Source organism: Dichomitus squalens, assembly GCF_000275845.1.
Source record: "Dichomitus squalens LYAD-421 SS1 unplaced genomic scaffold DICSQscaffold_61, whole genome shotgun sequence".
Classification (NCBI taxonomy): domain Eukaryota; kingdom Fungi; phylum Basidiomycota; class Agaricomycetes; order Polyporales; family Polyporaceae; genus Dichomitus; species Dichomitus squalens.
The window spans coordinates 127,076-150,230 of NW_006766943.1; the positions used below are offsets into that span (position 1 = coordinate 127,076).

Consider the following 23,155-nt stretch of genomic DNA (forward strand, 5'->3'; position numbering starts at 1 on the left):
CGGTGAGGAGCAATCGATGTTGCGTGCACACGCCACGGGAGTTCAGCCGAAGCGCAGGTCGTTTAGCGGTCCGACTTGACAGGTTCCCAGATGGTAGACCGTCCGCACGGAGCCGCTACTCTGTAAATACGTGTAACCTTCACTTTCGAAGCGGGTGGTGTCGGGATGCTGGGCAGAGTGGCCATCAGGATGACGAGATAAGAGCACACGGGCAGAGCAGGCGTACTTGAGGTGGCCCAGAAGGGGACGGAGGGACGGCGGAGAGTGCGTCATGACTTCTTGGCCTTGGTCGACTTCGTCTTTTCCGCCGCGGAGCTGCTGCCAAAGTGTAGAGATATAATCGGCGAGATCAGTTTCTGTTCTGCGACGGGAAACGAGGCGGGACACGAGGCCGCGCGCACTTACCCTTCCATGGCTACGTTCTTCATGATCGTAAGCTTCCCCGAGGACGCGGCGGCGGCGACCTGCTGCTCGATGCTTTTGTTGATCTTCGCGCTGAGCTCCTAGAAAACACGCGTACAACACGCGTTAGCCCTTTGCTCCTTCCGTTGCATCGCGCCTAGCTCCTTTTCCCCCGCCCTAACTAGAAGAATCTGTCCCAACTCTCCCGGTATCGGGGTTCCGCGGAGGGCGCGGTGGGAAGGGGCTGAGCGAGATCGAAAGTTGTTATGCTCACCTTGTGCATGGCAGCCTGTTTGACCGCGGCAGTCTTCTTGGGCGCGACGTATCGCTTACCCTTCTTGGGGGCCGCCGCCGCCTTCTGCGCGTGCCTGGCGTTCGAGTTCTTTGCCTTCGCGAGGCCCTTGGTTTGTCCTTGTACCATGTTGTGATAGCTGAATTGATGGAAATCGGGAGCCCGCTAGGGTCGTGTGAGGTTGTGGACGCGCGAGATGGCGGAGGGGACACTGCGGGAAGCGGTGGAGTTGGTCTGGAGTTGGTCCAGAGAAAAAAGCGGTGATCGAAGACGCTTGACCGAGTTGCCCGATAGACCCTAACCTCTGCCATGGCTGAGAATGCTGTGCTTGTCCTGATCGAGCTATAGTCGATGACGCGAACATCTGGCAGCGCGATCCTTTCGCACTTGCCGTAGTAACTATATGAGTCTCTGGGCACTTTGGGGTAGGGAATTCAGTTTGCGATGGGCGCAATCCAGGTGAGCACCCCAGTCCCTTGATCACAGCCGTATTCTTGTGGAGTCCGCTGCTGAGGGAAGACCACTGCATGCAGGGTCCTCTCAAACTTAGTTCCGGCCTAATTTGTCCGGCTTGTCCTGGGAGAGAAAGTCGAAATGTGGCGTGCAACTGTGAGCCTAATTTGACTCATAGTAGCCCATTGGAGGGGGAGCTTTCATCCCTTGTTGCGTTATATATTCTAATAGAGCGGACCCAATGATCTGCCGAAAACTGTCGTATGCGTCGCCCGACACCTTCACAGTTTTATTCCACGAAGAACTCTGGCTCGTAGTATGGTGAAATATTGGCGCAGGTTCGTCTTTTTTCTTTTCTATGACCTTTCGATTATCCCACTCATTCCTAGTCGAGACTACAGCGATGGGACCGCGATCGCCATGCGCCTTGCCTTCATGCACGATTCGAAGCGCTTCTCTAGAGTATAGAGCATCGACATGCGACAAACTGACGTCTCTGACAGTATTACATGTATGAGTCAGACAAGTACCACCGGGAACACCGGTGTGTCGATCACTGTCTCCCACACCCTGCCAAACCGCACCCTACAGAACTCAGGCTCAAACTCGCGGGTTTGCCCGACGATCTTCTTGCAGAAGAACTGCCCAATTTGGGTCCTTCTAGTAGCTCGTGAAAGCGGTATGCAAGAAACAGGGCACCACAAATAATCTCAATCCGGCTCGAGAACCAAGCCAGGGAAATCAGTGGTGTGTCAAAAGACTTTAGCATGTCATATAATCCAGATGTCGAGAAGACTATACTCCACCCGCCTTGCCTACGTCTTGGTGGGTTCGTTCGTTCCTACTCACGAAGCGTTCGATACTCATGGCGGCTAATTGAGTGCGTCACATCCCTATGAGTTGTTGGAGCCCTTGTTGGCTGAAACGTACCGTGCTGATCCCTTGTTGTCCCCGGAGCATCCAATTAGCGGTCATTACTCGGTGGTTCGTGCTTGAACTTCTGTCCGCTATGGGTAGCCCAGCGTGTTCTAGAGCGTTTCGCCGGAAAAATCGGCAGGATATCCATCAGCATGCGATTCCACGGGCATTCTGTGTCCCATCTTCGATGGTCAGCTTGCTCCGCTGCAGCATCACGACTCCACCCTTTCAGTGAGTCTGCGGCAAAGTCCCGGTGAGAATCAGTGCAAGTCGACGTCACAGCCCATTCAATTATGCGCAACAGGTGTGTATCTCCGAAACAGTGCGGTCGTTAGGAGGCTGAACTTCTGATGTTGTCGTTTCAGTCCTCGTTTATCCGCATGACTACTAATTCTCCCGATGATGAACCACCAGCATGCTCGGCACCAGACACATGAATCGCCATTTGTATTCGCTTTTGATATCACAAAGGCGGTGGCTTCGGACTCCAATCTGGGACTTCCTCCTCTCGCACGTATCGCCAGCTAGGTGTACTTGCGGCTATTGGCGGCAGCAATATCGTCGTTGACTCTCCTCTCCAGCTGGTTGCACAAGTGCATCATGACAACTCAGTGATTCGATCGTCGGTTGTCGACAAACATGAAACCGACCGGCGTCCCAAGCCATCTGTTACGGCGCTTCAAGTCTGCAAATGATTGATATTGTCCTCACTCGTGACCTCAGCTATGTCTTCTGGAACCAAAGACCCTTGAAGAGTGCCTCTAGCGCGCAGTATGTCTTATAACGAACTGGCACCCCTCGTCCGCTGGGTGCGGCATTCGCACGGTCCGTACCGACGGTGACAGAGTTTAGGGATCCGGCCATGTCCTCTAAATGGCCTTATAAGCCCACACTTTCACTAGTACTATTCACAAGACGTAAGGGAGCATGTGGTGACCATACCATATAGTGCTACTTATGTATATACGTGATATTTCACCGCGGAGGCTACTAGTAGCCACGATGTTAGTACTAGGCCTACTAGTACCGCTATGTCCGTACTTGTGCGACGTGTGCCATTCAGCAGCAAGTACTAGTGCTGTATCATGATAGTTATTTCAAGTCGATATATGCGGTGCGAGTTCGGGCCGGGGGGTATTTCTATGCAGAGATCCGATTCAACGACGCGATGAGGAAGACGAACCTCGGAACGAATGGGATGCACATCACTGGCCGAACGCCGTCGGCGCCTATTCGGGAAACCCCGGCGTGTACCCAGCGCCCGAGCAACGTCTTGCTCACCGTCCGTAACGTTGGCCAAGCTATGTTGGCCGTCTCTTCGAAATGCGTGCGCGCATCACGCGCTCTCGCCGCACAAAAGGTCTGTTTCATGTTGTGGATACACCGCGTCGACGTCTTCCAGCTCACGGGTACCCTTGCGAATGTAGCGAGCCCTCCATGACCTAACTACACTCCCCTCGGGGAAGACTACAATTCAGTACGGTCCTCCAGGACGAAGTGCAAGCTCTGGGCACACCGCGACTGTGTTTGGTGCTACAAGCTTTTTGGGCAGATACCTTGTGGCGAAGCTCGGTATGTAATGCTACCCACTGTGTCACAACTCTCTGTTATTGCGTTGGAACGCTTACTGACGATTGTTGCTGGGCACAACAGCCAAGGTGGGCACGCACGTCGTCATCCCTTACCGTGACGAGGACGAGAAGAGGCATCTGAGGGTCACTGGGGATCTCGGGCAGATCACATCGTTGGTGCGTATACAGTTTCTTCTCCTAGGTGGTAGGCGCGTCAGCGCGTCGGGTGCAGGTGGCATGATAGTTGAAGTGTGTTGCCGTATTGGTTGCAGGAGTGGGATCTGCGCCGGCCTGATCAGATCGAGGAGTGTCTCAGACACTCGGACATCGTTTACAACCTCGTGGGTCGGGAGTACGAGACCAAGTACGTCCCTTTCCCTGTTGTCCGGCTCCCTTCTAACGAAGGCACGCGTCTCGTGTAGGAACTTCACCTACGACGACGTCCATGCCAAGGGTGCCGAGGCCATCGCGAGCATTGCATACCAGAACGGCGTTGATCGCTTCGTGCATGTGTCTCACCTCAATGCGTCGCACGACTCCCCGTCCGCGTTCTACCGCTCGAAGGCCAAGGGAGAGGAGCTCGTGAAGGAGGCGTATCCAAACGCGACGATCGTCCGCCCTGCCACCATGTTCGGCTACGAGGACCGGCTGTTGAACAACATGGCGAGTAAGCACACATCTCTACATATGCTCCGTTCCAGTACGTTAGTGTAAACGCATCATTTCATCTTGACAGTCTGGCCAATCTGGTGGAAGCTGAACCATATGCAGACGAAGGTTCGCCCCGCTCACGTACGTGTCCCGCATGATTCCTCGCTCCCGACTCCGAAACGGAACCTGTGACGCTGACTTTTAGCTGCTTCGGCTTTGCAGGTGCTCGACGTTGCTCAGGCGCTGGCGAACACCCTCCCTATGGCGGCACTCCCTGGCACCTTCAGTCTCCCGGGCCCATCGACTTTGACATACGAATACCTGCTCACGCTAGTTTCCACTATCACCTACAATCCGCCGTCACGCGCGCCCGTAGTGCCAAAGTCGGTCGCGCTCGCCCTCTCCAAGCTCGCGCAGAACGTGTGGTGGCCTATGCTCAGCCCCGACGAGGTTGTGCGGAGGTACATAGACGACGTGGACGTTCCCGGCGATTGGGACGTATTCGGCGTCATCCCAGACGAGATTGAGGAGCACGCCATCACGTACCTGAGGAGATTCCGATCCGCGTACGTGTTATTCTCATACCCTTCTTCCCAAATTCTTTCTTGCTGCGATTCCTGCGAGTTCTGTCTCCCAACCTCCCCCGTTCCCGTGTGTCTGTGCTTGGCAGCATCATCGCCAGCCAATCCGCGCACAAACGAGGACGTCAGGGGTGGAATCCGTGGCTGGCTGCGGTTTGCGCGTGTTGGAGCGTGCACTGATAAACTAACGTTGGCCGGTTTCGCAGGGACAACTTCTCGCGGCCGGTCGTTTTTCCCGCCTCCCGGGAAACTTCCTCGGTGGGTTGATTCGCTAGCCCCGAACATCCGTTTTGAGTCAGCGTCGCTGACGTTACATTTTGCGCGATGCGTGACCAGTACGACCTGCAGGCATGAGTGCTACAATCATACAATGGGGTGATGTTCGATGCACTGCCCGGAACGTAACGTCATTAGGCTTGAGATAGCGGCTTCGGTCTGTCTGTCAATGCGATACAGATGCTACTACTCTAGTGCTAGCCGGCGGGGCCACCGTCTGATGCAGATGACTCGTCGTTGTGACGTCTAGAATTGGTCCGATAGGAATACGGACTTCGTGACGAAGCGTCGTCATACGCTGGGAGACCAATTTCGCTGATGCGCCCTTCCGACTCCCAATGGACGACGCGGGCCCACCAAACGAGAAGCTATGTTTATGCTGTAGCGCTGCCACGCCAGCTGCTGACATACGTCTGATTGGATTCGCAAGTTCGGAGACATCGGCGTTGGCCAGCTGGATCTTTGACATGGACGTGTGCAATTCGCAATTGCCCGGAGAAGCTGAGGCTTCTACGTATTGGACGGGATGGTCTGATGGTGGCACACCGTGACTGGCTGAGGCCTGGGCGAACAGTGTGCCGCGTTCTATGTATGTATGTATCAGATATGGGACGTATGACGGCAACGGAAGGCCGCGTGCTCAGGATGCTGTTGAGCGTGACGCTTTTCATTTCGGTCTTTGGGCGCGCGTGCGCGGGCGTATAGTGCGGAGGGGCATGGAGGGAGGGATGCGAGCATCACAATAAAGGGCTCTATTATATGGTACATGAGTTGTAAGTGTACGGTTGCATGCATGCGAGTGGGGTGGGTAGCGGTCAGAATCGAGAGGGAGGAGCTCAGAGTGGTGACTTGGGCGGGTTTTGCGGCTGGCCTGGCTGAGGGTACAAGGAGCCAGGGGGCGCGAGCATCTGGACAGATATTGTCAGTGTCGGAGTACACGTCAGACGGTCAAATAGAGTATCTGGCGGAATGAGACGCACCTGCGCGCCCTGCTGTTGGGCGAGCATCTCCTTCTCCTGCTGCACGATCTTGGCCTCGTCCTCGAGCACGAGCGCGAGGGGCAGGCCAATGAGGAGGGCGGAGGTGGTGACAATCCAGACGAGGTTGCCGACGACCTTGCCGGTCGTCTTGAGCGCACCGACGGTGTTGCCGAGCTTGGTAGAGATGCTCTGGCGCGTGGTGGGCGGAATGATGTCTGCTAGGGCGACGATACGCTCGTAGAATGACTCCTCGCCGTCGAGCTCGGAGCCGACGGAGGAGAGAGAGACGGACGATGACGTGCGAGACGAGGAAGGGGAGGAGTAAGGGGAGCGGGAGTCCTGCTCCTTCTCTTCGACGATCTCGACCTTGACCATGATGGAGGTGTTTTGTTGGGAGGAGGGAGTGCTGGGTGGTCTGCGACGGTGACGATGGCAGCTGCTGCGACGTGCGTCCGCACCAGCGCCACAGCGGCCACCCGAAAATTGGCGTGACCGGTATATGTGACGTGTGTGACATGGAGGGCAGATGGTTCGGTGCCGAGAGGGATGAGCTGCGGGGGGAAGGCGCCTAGCGGGCGCGTATGTAAGAAGGCGGAGGCATTTGGCATTGCGGGTGAGACACTGCCAGTCCTCGTCTCATTCCAGTAAACACGCCCCTTGCCTGCACGGACACATCCTACTCTCCTCCTCGTCGCCCACCACGTCCATGGATCCCTCCGACAACAGGGAGGGCTCTCCCTCCGCCTCACAATGTGCGTGCCCCCCTTGCCGCCGTGCCCCGTTCATGGAGCCACCCGGTGTGCTCTGTATTGATTGACTCCCGTGCCAGCCTTCAATTTCTCCTCGCCCACAATGCAGAATCAGATCCACGAGCTCGCCAAGACCCTCCCCCCTCCCAGGAAGCAGAACACCGCTTGCGACGCCTGCAGGTCCGTTCACCGCGCTTGTGGCATGCCTATATGTAGACCAACGCGTTTCTTTGACAGAGCCCGGAAGGTCAAGTGCAACCAGCTACCAGGCCAGGATAAGGTCCGTCCCTCATCGCGTTATCTCTCGCCCTCATCTGTCCCGCTCAGTACAATCCCGCGTACAGTGTCAGGTAATGCATGCCACACCACCCCGTCCGTCTGCCATCACAGACACGCTCTGACCGCGTCTGTCGCGATAGCACTGTCTCTCCAAAAATTATCCCTGCACGTAAGTCCCATGTGCACCTCGCTTTGGTGTGAAACTGGCTCATGTGGCCGTGTACTAGCCATTTCATTCAGCAAGCCACCACTGAGAAGAAACGGAATGCTGCGGCCGCCAAGAGACCGCGGACCCTGTCCGCTAGCAGCTCGAGGTGGGTGTGCACGGACTGATTGGGACGCTGCCCCTACTCACCTTACGGCAGCGGGCCATCGTCGAGCTCCCGTCTGTAAGTCTCTTTTTACCCTGGTATCTTTTCATCCATTCCTCAGCCCCGGCCCCGGGCAATCACGCATGCAAGATTGCTGCGGTCCTGCATTTCTCATGTTTCGACGTGTCCCACAGACAGTAAACATTGAGACATGGGAACGGCAACACACTATGTCTTGGGAACAAGGCACTTGAATGCATGGGCACGATGCCTTCCCTCGTGCAGTCTATGCGCAGTTTCCCCCGTCACGACACGGGCAAGTCTGAGACGGAACGCGCCGCTGATGCAATGACGGTTATTCAGCAATAGCTTCAACAGCGGTTCCGCAGAACACATGGCTCCAGGAACCCCTCACTCGTATCAACCGGCCGGTAGTCAATTGCCCATACACGGCGGCCCGTTCCCTCGGGCCAACTCTATAACGCAAGAGACCCCGACACGCGACTTGCTTGCATACATTTTCTCGCCGCCGGAACCCCTAAGGTTGGTAATTTGGCATCGATTCGCTGTCATGTATCTTCCATCGTTCTGATCTGCCCGAACTTTAAAGCCAGAGCGCCCAGGTGAATGGTTCGAGGCTTCCCGCTGCCTACAGCGAATGGGGCGCCCTTGCTCACCGTCTTGCCGAGGAGAACTTCCGCATAGAGTACGTCCGACCTTCCGTTCTATCATCGCAACGTCACATAGTGCGGCATACGCGGGGCCTCGGCAGCCTTGATTATCGAAATTGGCCGTATCTTCGTCGAATTCGATGAAGTGTCCCATGCGGCCGTGGTTCGTGCTAACACCGGACTAATCTGTCACGCACGCAGATTCGCACTCGACCTCGTGGAGGTCTTCTTCCAGATCGTCCACTCCCGGCTCCCGCTTTTGAACCCAGCGCAGACCCGCACGCGTCTGCACTACAGCCTGCAGTCAACGAACGGCGGAGCGTCTCCGAATAACCCGCAAGGCGGTACGGGCCAGCTTGGGCGGAGCAGCAACAGCCCTCCCCACGGCGGGCCGCAGCAAAAACCTCTGCACCCTGCGTAAGTGTCAATCTGTCTCCTTGTTTCCAGCCGCGTGCGAGAGCAGTTCGGCGAGGCAGCTGACGCGTTGTGCGTGGCTCAGGCTGGTCGCCACGGTCATCGCGTGGGGCGCGAAATTCTCGGAGCACCCCCTCTTCATTGCGGACCGGCACCATAACAAGGGGCAGAGCGCGTTGGCGAAGGTGCTCATCAATCGTGCGAGGGATCTCGCGGAAGACATGAAGGTGCACAGAATCCCGAGTGCGGACCACGTGGTTATCGCGCTCTTAATTGAGCCGTTGCAGAGTCGTGAGTGCGGGCCCGTGTCGTTGCTGTGCGTGCGATGTTGAATGCTGTGTCGATTGCGCAGAGAGTCTAGAGCACAATGCTGGTATGCTCTGTTCTCAGTTGAGACTATGTGATGGCTGAGTCGCGTTTGTTCTGTTGCAGGCTTCCATGGGTTCTGGCTGGGGTCCGCGATCCGATTACTGCTAGATTTGCAGGTCAGTCTACCCAATGTGCTTTTATCTGAGTTCATCATTGACACCCAGACGCTAGATCAACCACAAATCTGTCATGTCGAATATTCAAGATCCCGAAGCCCGAGGGACCATGATTTTCGCATGGTGGATGGCCTGTCTGGCCGATGCCTACCGCTCCGTGTATTATCGGCGGAAACCGATGCTGTGCGTGCCGATCTTCCGTTTACATCTAGACGCTGCTGCGAACCGCAATCTCATGGACTTTTGTCGCAGTGATGACGACGACTACGACATCGACTTCTACACCGTTGGTCCATGTCCCCCAGATATTATCGAGTCGCATGCGCCGCAACCGTCTCCCAGGGAACAGTTAGAGGCACGTCTCGAATCTTCGTCTATCAGTGTCGTGATGTATTGAATACGGCACAATCGTTGCATTTAGTTCTTGGTAAGAACCAACCGCGACCCCGACCATCTCCTGTCGTCGTCGTTGCTAACTAGAGACCTGTGCGGCGATGTTCAGGGGTACTACCGCGCAGCGCATGCTCTCGCTAGGATCGCGCGACAGATGTCTCGCCAGTTGTGGCGACCAGCGACCGAGTCTGACGGCGTCCCGCTGGACGTCCTCGCTGGATTCATGGCTATGCTGACCGACTGGAGCAAGGACCACCTCCAGCACGTCGGTGTACCCAGTAATTTCGAGGCGGAGTGGGATTTTGTCAGTGCCGTCACAGCTTGTGCGTGTCTTCTTCGCTGTTATGGGCCAGGGACTCAATGTTGATCGCGTGTAGGTGCAAGCGACGCGACATATCACATCATGTGGATCATTCTCTACAATGCCTTGGAGGACTTCGGCATCCGAGAGGTCAACGATGTGACGCGCACAGGCACCTCTGAGACGCTCCTCCCACAACATGCGCAGATCGAGGAGACGAAGCGCAAAGTAGCGAGTGAGGCGCTGCATGGCGCGTTGCGCATCGCCGGCCTGGTCAGTTCTCTTCTGCGAGCTTATATGTTATTTTGACTGCGGGCGCTCACGCCCGTAAATGTTTCGTAGGCCGGCGTCTTGGCATCCAACGGCTACTTGGTACGTCCCGGTCCTCCCGCCTCCGACCCGCGCATACGGCGCCGCTGACCAGGCACTTTCTCCTCGTCCCTTCGCCCCCTTCTCTTCGCGCCGCTATCTCCTTCCTGCGCTTGTTTCTTGTCTCCGCACACGCCAACACTACCGCGTCGATGATGACGGCGATGGACGATCCGCGAATCACAGCGGCTCGATTGCGCAGTCATGCATGTCAGCTGCATCCAGGCCGGCATGCTCCTCGCGCGTATGGGCCGCCCCGAGGTGGCCAACTGCGTCACCGGGCTTGAGCAGTACGCGTACGCGTACGAGGAGTGCGCTGAGGCCGCCGCGGAGATCAAACGCATCTACAACCAGACGCTGTCCGGGGAGCTCGACATGGCGCCCTCATCGACGACGAACTCGCGCGCGACGCCGACCGAGGCCGTGTCGAGTCCCATGGCGAGCACGGCGATGAACGTCGACCAGCCTATGTACGGTGTGAGCTTCTGATTGCACTGGGTTCTGCGCGTTAGCTCTTGGTCTTCTGTGTGAGTTGATGTACGTTGGAGACGGACTGTCTTGGAATCTAAGGGATCGTGTCTGGAGGATAGAGGGAAGGTGTCAGAATATCTTGTCCGTGTTTTAGCCTGTAGTTTGTAGCTTTTGTCGTGTTGTCGACCATGTTGCCGTCGTACCATCGCTGCGTTGGGTTATCGGAGTATGTCTTGTAGTAGCATCATAGTATCCCCACCCCCTCCCTCCTATATCAATAGAGCACGGTCGTATGTATCTGGCATATCATGGACTACGGTGTTTGGGAGATCAGACAAAAAACTGTAAGCTGTAGTACGAATATATGCATTACATGCGCACAGCAGCCAAGGCGTGTACAAGAGTACAACTCAAAATGGTAGCTCGTCTGATTAAACAAAGCGTATGGTGGATAAGCCGAGCGTTATAGGCGGACGCTCTTGATCGTCTGCGAGATACCGGTCTTCTCGCCACCATATTTGCTCGCGTCGACGCCGCCCTTGTAGACCGCTCGTTGCGAGGCAACCTTCTTCTTGGCTTTCTCGTACTTCTGCCGTTTCTTGACGCGTGGGTTGCGCACCGACTTCGAACGTTTTGGTGTGAGGCCTTTGTTCTTGAGGATCGCGCGAGTGAGCGAGCGCGGGCCATCCACACCTTCGTCGTCGACGATACTGTTGACATTGTTAGCCCCATGCATGCGCAATGAACAGGCAGCGTAGCATACCGAGCAGCCGCAGCAGCATCCTCGTACTCCTGCTTCCTTTTCTCCTTCTTTTCCTTCGACTTCCGTTTCACCAATTCATAGTACCCATCCGCCTCCCCGCCGCTCTCCTCGTCCTCGTCCTCGTCCTCCCCTCCTCTTCTCCGCTTCTTCCCGTTCTTCCCGTTCGTGTCCCGATCGACATCCATTTGTAGCTCAGGGTCAACGTCGTCCAAGTCCGCGCCTTGCGCCTCGCGCTCCCTCGCCTTTGCGACCTCCTTCGCCAGCCGTGCTTCGCGCTCCTTCTTCCGCTCGCGATACGGGATATCGTCGTCGCCTCCCATATTGGCTGCACGAGCACCGGCGCGGCGCGCGGAAGTGCTCTCGATGCGCGCGACGTGGAAGCGCAAAGACTTCTTGCGAGCCTGCTTGTCCGCCGCGTCTGCGACGTCCAGCGCAGTCGCTTCTCCGTAGACGTCGACCGTAGCGTCCGTCGCTTTTGATTTCTCCTTCTTGGAGGACTTGGAGGGGGCAAGGTCGGGCTCGACGAGATCGAAAACGGGCATTGCGAGTTGTGCACTCGCGTCTGTCGCTTTGCGCTTCTTTTTGGGAGGCTCGGGCTCGCCGTCGGCGACCTTGGACTTGCGCTTCGTCTTCACCGAGTCCTTGCCTGCACGGCTGTCCTTTCCGATGGTCTTTGCCTTGGGCAAGTCATCGCCGTCGACGTCGATGAAGCCCTCCGCTTCGCGCAGGAGCTCCTCTAGCTCGTGCTGCTCCAAGCCTTTCCCCTTCTTCTTCAGTGTATTGTTCCCGGCCCATAGGTCCTGCGCGTCCGCTTGCCAGTCAAACTCTTCGTCCTCCTCATCCTCGGAGTCGTCGAGATCGGACGAGCCGAGGCCAGATTCGTCGTCGGACGCTGCGAAGTCAAGCTCCTCGAGCGTGTGTAGGGATTGCTTGAGTGTTAGCAAACGCGGGAGAATGGGATGCGCGCGGAGGAGCTCGGGGCGTTGGGTATATTTCTCGGAGGCGCGGAGGTGGAGGTAGAAAGCGAGGGTGGTTGCGTATGTGAGCAGGGCCTCTGTAGTCCATGAGATTGATGAACATGGGAGCTAAGAAGGAAGAGAACATGAGGACGTACGATAGTGTAGGTGCATCATACTGAGACTAAGAGCGTCGGGATTCTCAGCCTGGAGTCTGGGAGCAATAGTCAATTTTCTGTAGGTGCGCATGTACGTAAAGTACGCACTTCTCGATCTTGGCCTTGGACTTGACGATGTTGTACGCTACGTCGTCCCAGTCGTGTGCCAAAGCGAGGGCTTCTGGGTTCGTCTTCTCCAAGTGCCGCAATAACGACTGCTTGTCTTGTGGCAATTGGACCACGGGCTGCACGGGCTCGTCCACAATACTGAGTCATGCTTCAGCGTGACAGCTACCATGAAAATGCACAATGACATACCCATCCTCATCCGGCAAACCCTCAACCACATCTCCCAGACCGAAGTCATCATCCGCCATAGCGTCCCGCACCTTTGCCTGAAGCCGCTTCGCCTCCTGCTCCTCCAGCTCAAGTGCTTCCTCGTCGTCTGACTCAATCTCGTCAGCGTTCGAGGCGTAGTACGCGGATTTCTTGGTCCCCCAGCCTTCTTCCTCCTCCGACTCGCTCTCCTCCTCTTCGGACTCGTCCTTTTTGGTCTTCTTTCCCTTCTTCTGCGTCTTCTTCTGCTTCTGCTTCTTGGACGCCGCCGCCGCAGCGTAGTGTACGTCGTCGATGTCGTCGTCTTCGTCCATACCATCCCCATCCTGGTCCGCATCTTCCTCGTCTTCTGAGGGCGAATCCTGCGGCATGCCTTTCAACGCAAAGACCTCGTCTTTGTCTCCATCCTCGTCACCGCCGTGGTCATCTCCCTCCAGGAGGATCTTGTCTCTAGACGCATGGACTGCACCGGCATTAGCTATCCACCCGCGGACGTCCTATGAGATAGACGGGGCGTACACTGATCCTCCTCGTCCATCGGGATATCCGCGGCAGTATTCCACCGCTTCATCTTGCTGTCTTTGCGGTCCACGCTTCTCGGCTTTTTCTGCGCGGCCTTAGCCTTCCCTGAGCGTCGGCGGACCATGGCAGACGACAGTACAAGCGGAAGAGGTTCAGCAGAAGCGCTTGTAGCAGCTGAAGCAAACTCCCAAAATCTTGACGGCTCGTCTGCTTAGCGAGCCACGTGGGAAGACTCGTCTCATCGTCCAAAATGGGCTGTGACGGGCGTCTATCGAAGGAATACCGTACTGCGCTACTGAAGGGAGCTCTTTTGCGACAAATGGCGTACATTATGGAGAGGATCAAGGAGTGCTCTTGCTCCCACTGGCACACGTACTTGGCATCGTTCCTTGAGCTTGTGTACGATGTGCCCAAGTCTAGTATCGATACCGGACATGAGGCACAAACAAGGTTAGGATTGCATGTCGAATCGCGCAACACGGGACCAGGATCGTGCAGAGATATGGAGGCTATACAAGGCGACTTCGACGAGGGACGGACTGCGGAGGCGCATACATCCATCACGGTGAAACAATTGATGCCGAGGGATAGGCCGAATATCCAAGCCATCCAGGCCTGCTTGATGTCACCAGTGACGAATGTACGCCTTCCGTTCCTCGATCGTATACAAAGTCCAGAGTTGCGCCGAACAATTAATGACAGGTCCACGCCGTCATAGCGTATTGCATGGGAATAGGAATATTGAACGATAGTATACGCGTGGATTACGGATGACGTGAAAACACGAAGGCCCGGTAACGGCGTGGCATGCTAGAAGGCGAAAATGCCCATCGCGTGAGCCTCCGAACAACAAGTACTCGGGACGCCAGAATATACGTACCTCCTCGAACATTCCACCGTCCCGACGCTGACCCGCGGAGCGCGAAGGCTCTACCAAAACTCCTTGCGCTTTTTCCGAATATCCACGCTCAACGACTTCCTCTCCCCCCACTTGGCGCGATTTGCGGCATGCTCTTCCTCCGCCGTCTCCTTCGCCTTCCTCCTGTCGGGACCCTTGAGCGACGTGATCTTGCCCACAAACCACGGCGTGCAATTAAACTCTTTTGCTAGCCTCCCACGCGTCCATGTTGTCGGGTCCTCCCTGCGCAGCTGACGGATGCGCGCGACGTCCTCATCTGAGAGACGCGGCTTCTCTTCGTGCTGCTTGCTGAATGTGGGAGGTAGGTCCCCCGTGGTAGAGAACCCGGAAGACTTGAGGAGCGGCGACGCAGGTGAAGTTGTATATGATAGCGGCGAAGGGGCGGTCGGGGGAGGTCGATGGATGAACGTTACATTCTCCTGGAGCTCGGCGTAGGTGGCATGGGGATTGTCCCGGAGGGGATCAGGGGCGCGATATGGTGGCCTTTCCGGGAGTCGCGTCGCATATGAGCGAGAGGAGAACCTCAGCGACGGGAGAGACAGTCGAGGAGGCATGGCCGGCGAGGACGAGATGTTGAGCGCTGCTCTCGACAAGCCCTGTGGTGGCAAGTTTCTGTCACGGGGTCACACCGTCGCCAAAGGGTCGGGTGCACGTGCTTGACTTACCATGTGGCAAGTGCCGTGCTTCGAATCCGACTTGGGCATATTTGTTTTCCTTTGAATCACTCAATGCCAGGCACCCGTTGCGGGGCAGATGTGTCTCGCCAGATATCTGACCCCTGGAACCTTGTTCCTTAACCATCCTCTGGCCTCTGTCCAGAGAAATTCGTTCGGGCTTCCGTGCTGCACCTAGGCTTGTTGCCTCAAACGTCTTAGCGGCGCCTGCTTGATTCTGGCCTCGATCCAATTCTTCTTTGCTCCACAACTATATGTCTCCTCCTACCAGGCTTCGTCACGGCCAAGACACGTATCCGCATTTGTCACCGGAGCACTGATGTTCACTATAGTTTGTGGAGTGTGAGTTTTTGCACTCGCTTCTAGGCTCTTGCACCTGTAGACCACGCCGGTACAGTAAATACTACTGGGTGCGAGTGCGTCATCAACCTGTGGAATTCGACTCGTCGAGCCCTTCGGTCGATCAAACACTCCGGGGCCCAGTGACCTCCATCCGTCGTATTGAAACGCATTTAGGGCGACCGTGGACAGCTGAAACCTCGTACACTGCACCAGCTGCGTCGGCTCAGCTGCGCAAGATGGGCAAGAGGTCCGGCGGCGGATCCCGATGGACGGTAGCCTGGGCAGGCGCACGGATTGGGCGATGACGTAGGTGCTCCGCTCGGGCTGCTATAGGCTGGTGGTGGGAGCCCCGTGAGCGAGTGCGTAATGGGAAGGATATGCCCATTCCCGTCCCCGGCGTTCGTGTCCAGAATCGCCCGCCGTGCTTCAATTTTCGCTTCTAGAACGCACGTCGTATATCGTACACTTGCGCACCTTCCGTTATATGGCCAATCTGTCTCTGTTCCTGCTCCTTGCTTCTGCCCAAACCTCCCCTGCTCCCCTCCTACCTTCGTCTTCCCCGCCCACCCCGCTGTCGCCCCTCCATCTCACAGGGCACTCGTAGGCTATCTGTCAACGACCGCCACTTCCCCCGATCCCCGCTCTACAGCGACCGCTCCCTCCAAGTCCGACGTGCCTGTCACTGGGCCTGGTCTCACTTGCTCCCCCCCCTCGTCGCCCAAGACAATGAACCGAGACATGGCGCACGCCCCTGCCAACGCCCCCGCCCACTACGCCCTCCTCGCGTATGCCCAGGAGATGCACCAGTACACGCTCGAGCTCTGGACGGAGCTCAGCAACAAGCTCGACGCCCAAGGCCGCCCCGCAGCGACCCCCACTCGGGATCTGCCCAGGAACGTGTATGAGCAACTGCCTCAAGGCGGCGCGTCCCCGGACGACACCGACGCCGAATCGCCGCAGGACGAATAGAGGCGGGTCTCATTCTGTCCTGGACTTCGCCGTCTCTGATGTAACACGTCGTAGATCGAGTCCAGCAACTCAACCGGTGGGCCTCATATTTATCATCCATGCACCACACATATCCCTCGTGTCCTCTGCCCTCTGTACGTGTGAACCTTTTCTGCTTGCGTTCCGATTCTGTCGCTTACGTCCTCCTGTCGTTCGATAGCTACTCTGCACAGCGAGTTTTCTCCTGTATCAGCAAAATCCAACTACCACGACCGCGGTCGGTGTAGGTTTATCGTATGTTGTACATTAAGGATGGCCAGGGTTGGCCGTTATGACACCCTATCTAGCGCATGGGTGGTTTTAGGTTTTCGGGCGCTGTAGGCTCGCACGCTCACCACAGAATATGGCACAAATCTCTCCCCTTCTACTCTGGATTATGCAGGAGGCACTCCTACATGCTGTTCCTAACAAGTCCGTGATGATGTATGATATCTTCTCTGCACACGCACTCGTGAGGCGGGTGGCCAATACTTACATTATGGGCGGGAAACTGCTCTATCACGAGTGGACACGAGACGTAAACGAGCAGGAGATAGATGCCAAACACCGCTGCGGATGCTATATAACCTATGACGGAGGGCCTATTTCTGGTACGGTTTTCTGCTGACGACAGTTTGCCTTGGCTGAAACAAACGTTGCCCATGACCGCATCCAATGACCAGCGTCGAACGCACCTGGTAAGTCTCGGACGCACGCCATTTCTTACTGCCGTTGTCCAACGGCGCGACGTAGCAGTAAGCCCACCGCATTGCACAGCGTATGCGTCACCCTCGCTCCATCACCGCCTTCTATCCATCTATCCTTGTGCTTCTAGGGGCTTTCCGGAGCCAAAGCCACTCGTCGGGGGCGATGGCTGCCTAGGGCACCTGCATCCCGGACTTGACCGCAGGACGCTCGGCCGTACGCTCGAGCCATGCCTGGTGGAAGTCATCAGCCCCACAACCACCCACTCGCTAACCATGCCAGGATACGCGACCAACCTTGACGTGGGGCCACTCGTCCATGCTCTCGATCCCAGTAAAGCCGTGCGATTCGACCCTGGGGCAAAGGGAGTCAGCTCCGAGGTCATCGCGAAAGAAAAGAACGGCCCTCGCGGTGCTGAGCGAGAGTTCGCGACGCGGAGGGAACGCGCCTTACCAGGGAAACGCGTTGATATCTGCGATGCTGTACGCCCCGCGGCCGGTGCCCGCGAGCCAGTCGCGCCCGCGGAGACGGATGTCGAGCACGCCGTACAGCCGCTTCGTCTCCGTCAAATAACCTGCAGCGTTCTGGAAGTGAGTCTGTCTGGCGGGCACGCGGCGGGAGGGGGAAGGGTGGCGCACGCTTTTTGGCATAGGGTATGTCTTCGGGCGCGGCCCTGAGGAAGTGATTGGCTGGAGGTGGTGGTCAGGCGCGGACGATGAATAGCGTCATTTGTTGCCGACGCATGGAGCCTGTGCTCACCTTGGCCCTGCATCGGTCCGATGCCACCGTGCTGCGAGGATCAAGAGGGGAGATTGGCGATTGTGAGCGGCCTGGAGGGCAGGGACAGGTGACCAGGGGACGTACTGAGAAGAATATCCACTGCAGCATCTCGCTGTACTCGTCAGGCCGCGTGCGCGGGTCGAATGAGAACTTGAGCTGGGAATCGTAGTGCTGCTCGAGGTAGAGGAGGATCGCTGCGCTCTCGAAGACTGTGAAGTTCTCTCGGTTGCTGTCTACCAGGACCGGGATGCGGCCGTTCGGGTTCATCTTGATGAACCATGGCTCCTTTTGCGTGTCTTTCCTGATGTCTATAGGATGCACGCTGTTGAGAAGTCAGGGCAGCGAGCAAACATAATGATCAGCCCGACACGTACTCATATTTCAGACCGTACTGTTCCTTCATTTCCTCAAGCAGGAGCGAGACCTTCCGGCCGTTAGGGGTCGGGGCCGTGTACAACTGCAGCGGCTTGCTAGACGGCGACGTTGCGGTGGAATACCGGCTGGTTTGCGCCGAGCGACATCCCCGCGGGGATTGCGCTTGCTTCGGTGCGCTGGCAGCCTGCGCCCCGACGCGTCTCGACATGGGCGGGCGGATAACAGAATGTATCAGTGACGTCATCGCTTGATGAATGTCCGGCTGAGAAGAGAGAGAACTGATGGTGATAATTGGTTAATTGAGAGCTCAGACACAACAATAGCCGGAATGAATCTGACCCAAATTGAAGAGGCAGCCTTCGCGCTGCGTCGTCAAGAACCGCGAAGCAGGGAAGCAGGCAAAGTTTTTGTAGGACGCGGGAGTCGGCGTCTACTGCATCAATCGGCCTGGAAATGATGACCAACGGTCTCTGTCAGCTTCAGCAGACTCACATCACACAAGCAGTCAAATCCTATCAAGTAAGCACCCCGCTGGCAGTGTTGTTATGGGTCAAGTCAAGGTCATGACCTTTTCGTCAAGTCATGACGCGATCGGTCAAGTCAAGCGGTCATGCCCAGTGAGAACCGTCCCTTTTCCCTACGTTTTGTGGCTTTTTCTAGCTGACATACAGACAGATATCGCTAGAGATCGGTAGATATCGTAGGAGATAGGCAGATATCGCTACAAAAAGCCAATTGCCATCACTCGTCTTTTCCCCTCGTTTTGTAGCGTTTCTGGTCGAGTATGGTCTATTCAGGTCTGTCGCGACATACAGGAAAAGACACAAAAAGGTACAATTCGATACAAAAAGCCCACCGCGCGCACGCACCCGAACACGCACCCGAACACGCAGCGGCGCGCGCACCTGCACCTGCACCTGCACCTGCACCTGCACCCGCACCCGCACCCGCCCCCGCACCTGCACCTGCACCCGCACCCGCGTCCGCGTCCGCAACTGCACTCCACCTCCTCCCCGCGCACCGCACCCTCCGAAAGCTACATCCTACCATGTGTGTCCACCAGTATTCGCTGTCCCCGATTGCACGTATCCGGGGCAACAAGCATTTGTGCATCTGCCGTAATTCACACCTCTGTGGCGCGTTCATTTTGTATACCAGATAGTTAGCCCAGATATGCACTCGCAAACAGCCCATGACGCACCTACTCTTGCCAGTGCACAGAACTCAGACTATCCTTTCTCAGCCTCTCAGATATTCTGTGCAGGCTCGCGTTTTTAGCCCTTAGGATGTATGAGAGCAGGGACGTGTGCGCACCGCATTTTTGGGACCTCCCTTCTTGCACGGCGCAGCTTCCAAATCGCCATCGAGTCGAATGTATTTCTGGGCGACATTTGAGTCAGCGTGCTCACATCTGTAGCCGTCACAAAGCACTTACGTGCCGCATGTTTTGCGTTGGGATCCTCTCCTTGTAAAAGGTGTCGAATTGCGTCTCCGTGCCCTCGGGATTGCGAGATTTCCAGATTCTGGCACACAGATCTCTACAAGGCAACATCAGTATATAATGATAACGAAATTGGGGCACGCACTTCGGCTTTGTCTTCGACGGTGTGGGGGGCCAGACACGCGGCAGAGCATCTGGTTTTGATGCGTTGATGGCTGTGGTGTCAACAGCGTTCGAGGGACCGGGACTGGGGCGAGGCGAGGGAGAAGGGGGGTTTGAATCACCATTGGGCGAGGGCCCCAATGTTGCCCACATATCGGCCCTGTAAGAACACGACATGAAATGTCAGATTCGTGCAAGACGATGTGAAACGCGCTTACAGCGGGTCCGGAATCTGCGAATTGTGCCCAAGCGCAATCACGGTCAAGTTCAGTACACATTATTGACATCGATACATACAATGATCCGACTCTTGGGTGCCTGGGGACCATCGGACACATTGCCAAGCCCATGGGTTGCCACACTTTCGAATCCGGACTGCGTGTCAGTGCGAGCGGCATTGAACGTTGCGCACACGTCGGCAAGGGCGTTTGCCAAGAGGGGGGAGCTGCTCTGCTCAGCGTGGGCAGACTCCTGAGCCAGGATGTCGTTACGTGCGATGGGGTCGAGGGCACACGTGGATTCTTCTATGCCTGGGGAGTCATGAGGCGATGGTATAGCAGCGCTCTCAGGGACGACGAGTGCATTGTTATCTTGCCCGCTGGGAATCGTCGATGGCCCGGCAATCTGGATGAAAACATCGTCAGAATCCATCAATACGACCTGGCGGGGCTAACAGACGAACATCCCGTTCTGCTGACTGAGAGGGCATTCGGAAGGGTGCGTCGTCGAGGTTCATTGCAATAGAGCTATCAGGCGGAATGTCTCCGCGGGAGTGTGCACAGTGTTAGTGGGACGTCGTCTGAACCACGGCAGGGCTGTCAATTTACCTCGGGTGCGTTTTTTGCTTCCCCGGCTGGATTTTTTCTTGAGAGACTTGTTCTTGCGCCTGAGGCTGCCGGCGAACTGTGAGTAGACGTCAATAGCAATCTGCTCGACCTTCCAGTCGAAGTCGTTGAGTTGTAGTTCCGGAAAGCACTCGTACATGTGCTTATACAGCGCTGTCTTCATCTCCACAGAGGCCCCTGCCTTCCAAGTCTCCGGGAGGTCGTCGCGGCCTCGCAACCAAGCCCGCATTTCTGAACGAATTGCAGATGCACGGTCGCCGTCAATCGGGTTGCCGTGTGCGTCAATAACGAACTGCATCGTGACGTTTTCGTTCGAAATTCTGAGGCGCGTGGGGCCCTTGCGGCCCTTCGTGGCACCCAGGACTGTTACATCGTCTGCTCTCCTGTAGTCATCGAACTTTCTTTTGGTCCAGTACTTAGCCTATAATTTGCGGAGATGAATCTACGGCACGGCAAAATAAAATGGTAGAGTACATGCCGCGTGAGGATAGTCCTGCTCACGTCGAGGTACGACCAAGATCTTCCCATCAGGACCACGCTCTGGAAAGGCATCAGTAGCGTTTGGGTGGGCGGGAGGCGGTGTTGACCAAAACAATGGTGTGCCTGGTGTGAGTATATGCGCATATGTGCATTTAGTATATACATGAGGAAATGCCACTGGACCGCTCACTGGGGTTCAAGGGATCAGGTTGGCTTGCAGACGACGTTAGCATAGTCCCTGGCAAGGGCGAGCCTTCTGATGGCCCCGAAGGCACATGGCTTCCAAGGGGCATCGTCTGCAGACATTCGACACTATGTATTTGAATTAGCAGGGCCCGTGACATCACAATTGAGACGATATACTCTTGACTAAGACGTTGAGACAATGAGACAACATGAGAGACAGTCCGACAGTAAGAGCGATACATTGACCTACTCAATGCCATGACTACGGAGCATAGCCTTAAGGTGAGCGATTTCGGCTCGCGTCTGAGCCAATTCGGAAGAGGAGGGTGCGCGATGGCTTCCCGAGTTCTATGGATGTACAGGGCAGTGCGCGAGGCGCTGCGCACACGAGGATGACACTTACCTCTGATCCAGCGTCGGGCAAGGGGTTTCGGGTGCCAATAATTCTCCTTAAAGGAGACTCAAATGTCTCATGAATGTTTTTGATGAGTATATGCGTTATCAAGTGAGATGAGCAGCGTGACATACCGAGCAGGGCACTTCAAATGGGGTACTGAGCTCACGGTGGGTAGCGTCTGGATGGCTGAGTGATCGTGCGATTGTGCTCCCAGTCGGGGTCAAAAACATTGTAATAACAGGCAGCAATATAGGGCAGGAATTGCCAGGGCAGGACAATGAGAGGGGGAGGGAAAGATGCTGGCAGCAGGATGCTCGATGCGCGTCGCAAAGCACGCGTCAGGTCACGTGATGGCGATGGCTCCCCGGCAAGGCAGTGAGAAGACGGCGTAGCGGCCTGTGGAGGATCGCATTCTCTCCATTACGCTCTCCTGTCAACATGTCCACCGCCAAACTCCCCGAGGTCCTAATCATGGCATGGGGCTTGCAACAGAACATTCACAAACATCCCGAAGGGCACCGCAAGATGATTGTGACCAGCATACTCGCTTTGGCGACCACGGCTGCACGTCTAGCATGCCATCTGGCAGAGGACCGATGCACAGACACTATAGACACATATTGCGTTGTACAGGCCCAAATCTCTCAAGGCACCAAGGGCGTCTTAAACGCATTGAGTAACGTTTTCGACTATTTCGAGGGCACATCAGCAGAGCTTCACTCAAACAGAGGGAATCCCACAGTAGACAGCGCCCGGCATAGCGCCCAGGGGCCGCCGTTAGGTCCTTCGATAGCTGCAGGCTTTCCTTCCGACCACCACATCGAAGGCGTCGCGGCCATGGGGCCATGTTTGGATCCCTCTCTTCTAAACCCACTTGCTGATACACTTGTTCCACCTCTCCTGATGGCACTCAAGGCACCGTTGCTTGAATCGCTGGTGGTCCCACTGCGGATGTCGTTGGCTCAAGATCCTGCTCTTGTAGCTAGCCTTGTGGCGGCCCTGCACGGTCCTTTGGCTGACGAGCTACTGTCGCGCGAACCTCTAGTGTCTCTCTCTGGTCAGCAAACTTCTAGCAGTAATCAATTCGTTCCCCAGGTGTCCCCGGTGTCTTCGAAGGCTCTGGATCCTATCGCAACATCCTCCTCCGGATTTCGGGTGAAACATGGCTCTCGCACAGGAGAGGACAGTGCCCAGACGAAGAAGAAACGGATGCTCCCACCTTCGTGGCGTGATTAGTAGAACTAGGGTGAGCAAGTTTGAGCACATACGTTTTCCAGCAGGTTTCTGACTCCATCGCAGACGGAGCCGTCGGAATCGCGCACACATACAACGTAGAAACCTGAGTGTCACGCGCTCCCCTGGTTACCGCCGAACCTTATCTCGTTTTGTTCTGCTGCTGTGCTCGTCTTTGCCCTGTTTCGCCTTCGCTTCTTATCCTCTCTCTTGTGCTGTCCGCCCATCCGATGTCGCCTCAGCCCTCTGTTCAAGTTTTCGCCGTCTCGACGTCCATCCCTCGCTCTGCCTCGGCCACGTCTTCGCTAGACCCGTTGCATATGGGCG

At 56.4% G+C, this 23,155-nt stretch overlaps 8 protein-coding genes across 8 annotated transcripts; 3 read left to right on the top strand and 5 right to left on the bottom strand.

Annotated features, from left to right (window-relative positions):
• Positions 1–401: 401 nt before the first annotated feature.
• DICSQDRAFT_150022 (uncharacterized protein) lies at positions 402–823 on the bottom strand (the record flags this gene model as incomplete). The annotated part of the gene is made up of 2 exons (XM_007370105.1): positions 402–503; positions 677–823. 2 exons carry the CDS (start codon positions 821–823, stop codon positions 402–404), a joined length of 249 nt encoding a protein of 82 aa, XP_007370167.1.
• A 2,545-nt stretch (positions 824–3,368) lies between these two features.
• Positions 3,369–5,135, top strand: DICSQDRAFT_70188 (NADH dehydrogenase; the record flags this gene model as incomplete). Its single annotated transcript, XM_007370106.1, has 8 exons — positions 3,369–3,425; positions 3,493–3,637; positions 3,719–3,813; positions 3,909–4,000; positions 4,059–4,303; positions 4,373–4,428; positions 4,510–4,853; positions 5,075–5,135. 8 exons carry the CDS (start codon positions 3,369–3,371, stop codon positions 5,133–5,135), a joined length of 1,095 nt encoding a protein of 364 aa, XP_007370168.1.
• An 845-nt stretch (positions 5,136–5,980) lies between these two features.
• On the bottom strand, positions 5,981–6,499 carry DICSQDRAFT_112206 (uncharacterized protein; the record flags this gene model as incomplete). The annotated part of the gene is made up of 1 exon (XM_007370107.1): positions 5,981–6,499. One exon carries the CDS (start codon positions 6,497–6,499, stop codon positions 5,981–5,983), a length of 519 nt encoding a protein of 172 aa, XP_007370169.1.
• A 331-nt stretch (positions 6,500–6,830) lies between these two features.
• On the top strand, positions 6,831–13,403 carry DICSQDRAFT_163576 (uncharacterized protein; the record flags this gene model as incomplete). Its single annotated transcript, XM_007370108.1, has 24 exons — positions 6,831–6,876; positions 6,954–7,053; positions 7,111–7,153; positions 7,293–7,321; positions 7,380–7,466; positions 7,518–7,541; positions 7,827–8,006; positions 8,074–8,169; positions 8,336–8,551; positions 8,634–8,839; positions 8,901–8,921; positions 8,981–9,033; positions 9,089–9,216; positions 9,286–9,388; positions 9,455–9,460; positions 9,536–9,749; positions 9,804–10,000; positions 10,070–10,099; positions 10,283–11,277; positions 11,331–12,384; positions 12,445–12,500; positions 12,553–12,711; positions 12,763–13,243; positions 13,300–13,403. The coding sequence occupies 19 exons, from the start codon at positions 6,831–6,833 to the stop codon at positions 10,583–10,585; spliced, it is 2,082 nt and encodes a 693-aa protein (XP_007370170.1). The 3' UTR covers positions 10,586–11,277; positions 11,331–12,384; positions 12,445–12,500; positions 12,553–12,711; positions 12,763–13,243; positions 13,300–13,403.
• Positions 13,404–14,232: 829 nt separating this feature from the next.
• DICSQDRAFT_17291 (uncharacterized protein) lies at positions 14,233–14,739 on the bottom strand (the record flags this gene model as incomplete). Its single annotated transcript, XM_007370109.2, has 1 exon — positions 14,233–14,739. A coding segment is annotated over one exon (507 nt), but the record flags the coding sequence as incomplete, so codon positions are not given.
• An 864-nt stretch (positions 14,740–15,603) lies between these two features.
• On the top strand, positions 15,604–16,206 carry DICSQDRAFT_174285 (uncharacterized protein; the record flags this gene model as incomplete). The annotated part of the gene is made up of 1 exon (XM_007370110.1): positions 15,604–16,206. One exon carries the CDS (start codon positions 15,604–15,606, stop codon positions 16,204–16,206), a length of 603 nt encoding a protein of 200 aa, XP_007370172.1.
• Positions 16,207–17,102: 896 nt separating this feature from the next.
• On the bottom strand, positions 17,103–18,292 carry DICSQDRAFT_174286 (glutathione S-transferase C-terminal-like protein; the record flags this gene model as incomplete). The annotated part of the gene is made up of 7 exons (XM_007370111.1): positions 17,103–17,162; positions 17,226–17,283; positions 17,383–17,503; positions 17,568–17,618; positions 17,689–17,719; positions 17,794–18,031; positions 18,084–18,292. 7 exons carry the CDS (start codon positions 18,290–18,292, stop codon positions 17,103–17,105), a joined length of 768 nt encoding a protein of 255 aa, XP_007370173.1.
• Positions 18,293–19,285: 993 nt separating this feature from the next.
• On the bottom strand, positions 19,286–21,084 carry DICSQDRAFT_129696 (uncharacterized protein; the record flags this gene model as incomplete). Its single annotated transcript, XM_007370112.1, has 10 exons — positions 19,286–19,340; positions 19,399–19,464; positions 19,494–19,495; positions 19,520–19,622; positions 19,671–19,847; positions 19,906–19,919; positions 19,985–20,311; positions 20,370–20,449; positions 20,515–20,953; positions 21,034–21,084. The coding sequence occupies 10 exons, from the start codon at positions 21,082–21,084 to the stop codon at positions 19,286–19,288; spliced, it is 1,314 nt and encodes a 437-aa protein (XP_007370174.1).
• Between the last annotated feature and the right edge of the window lie 2,071 nt (positions 21,085–23,155).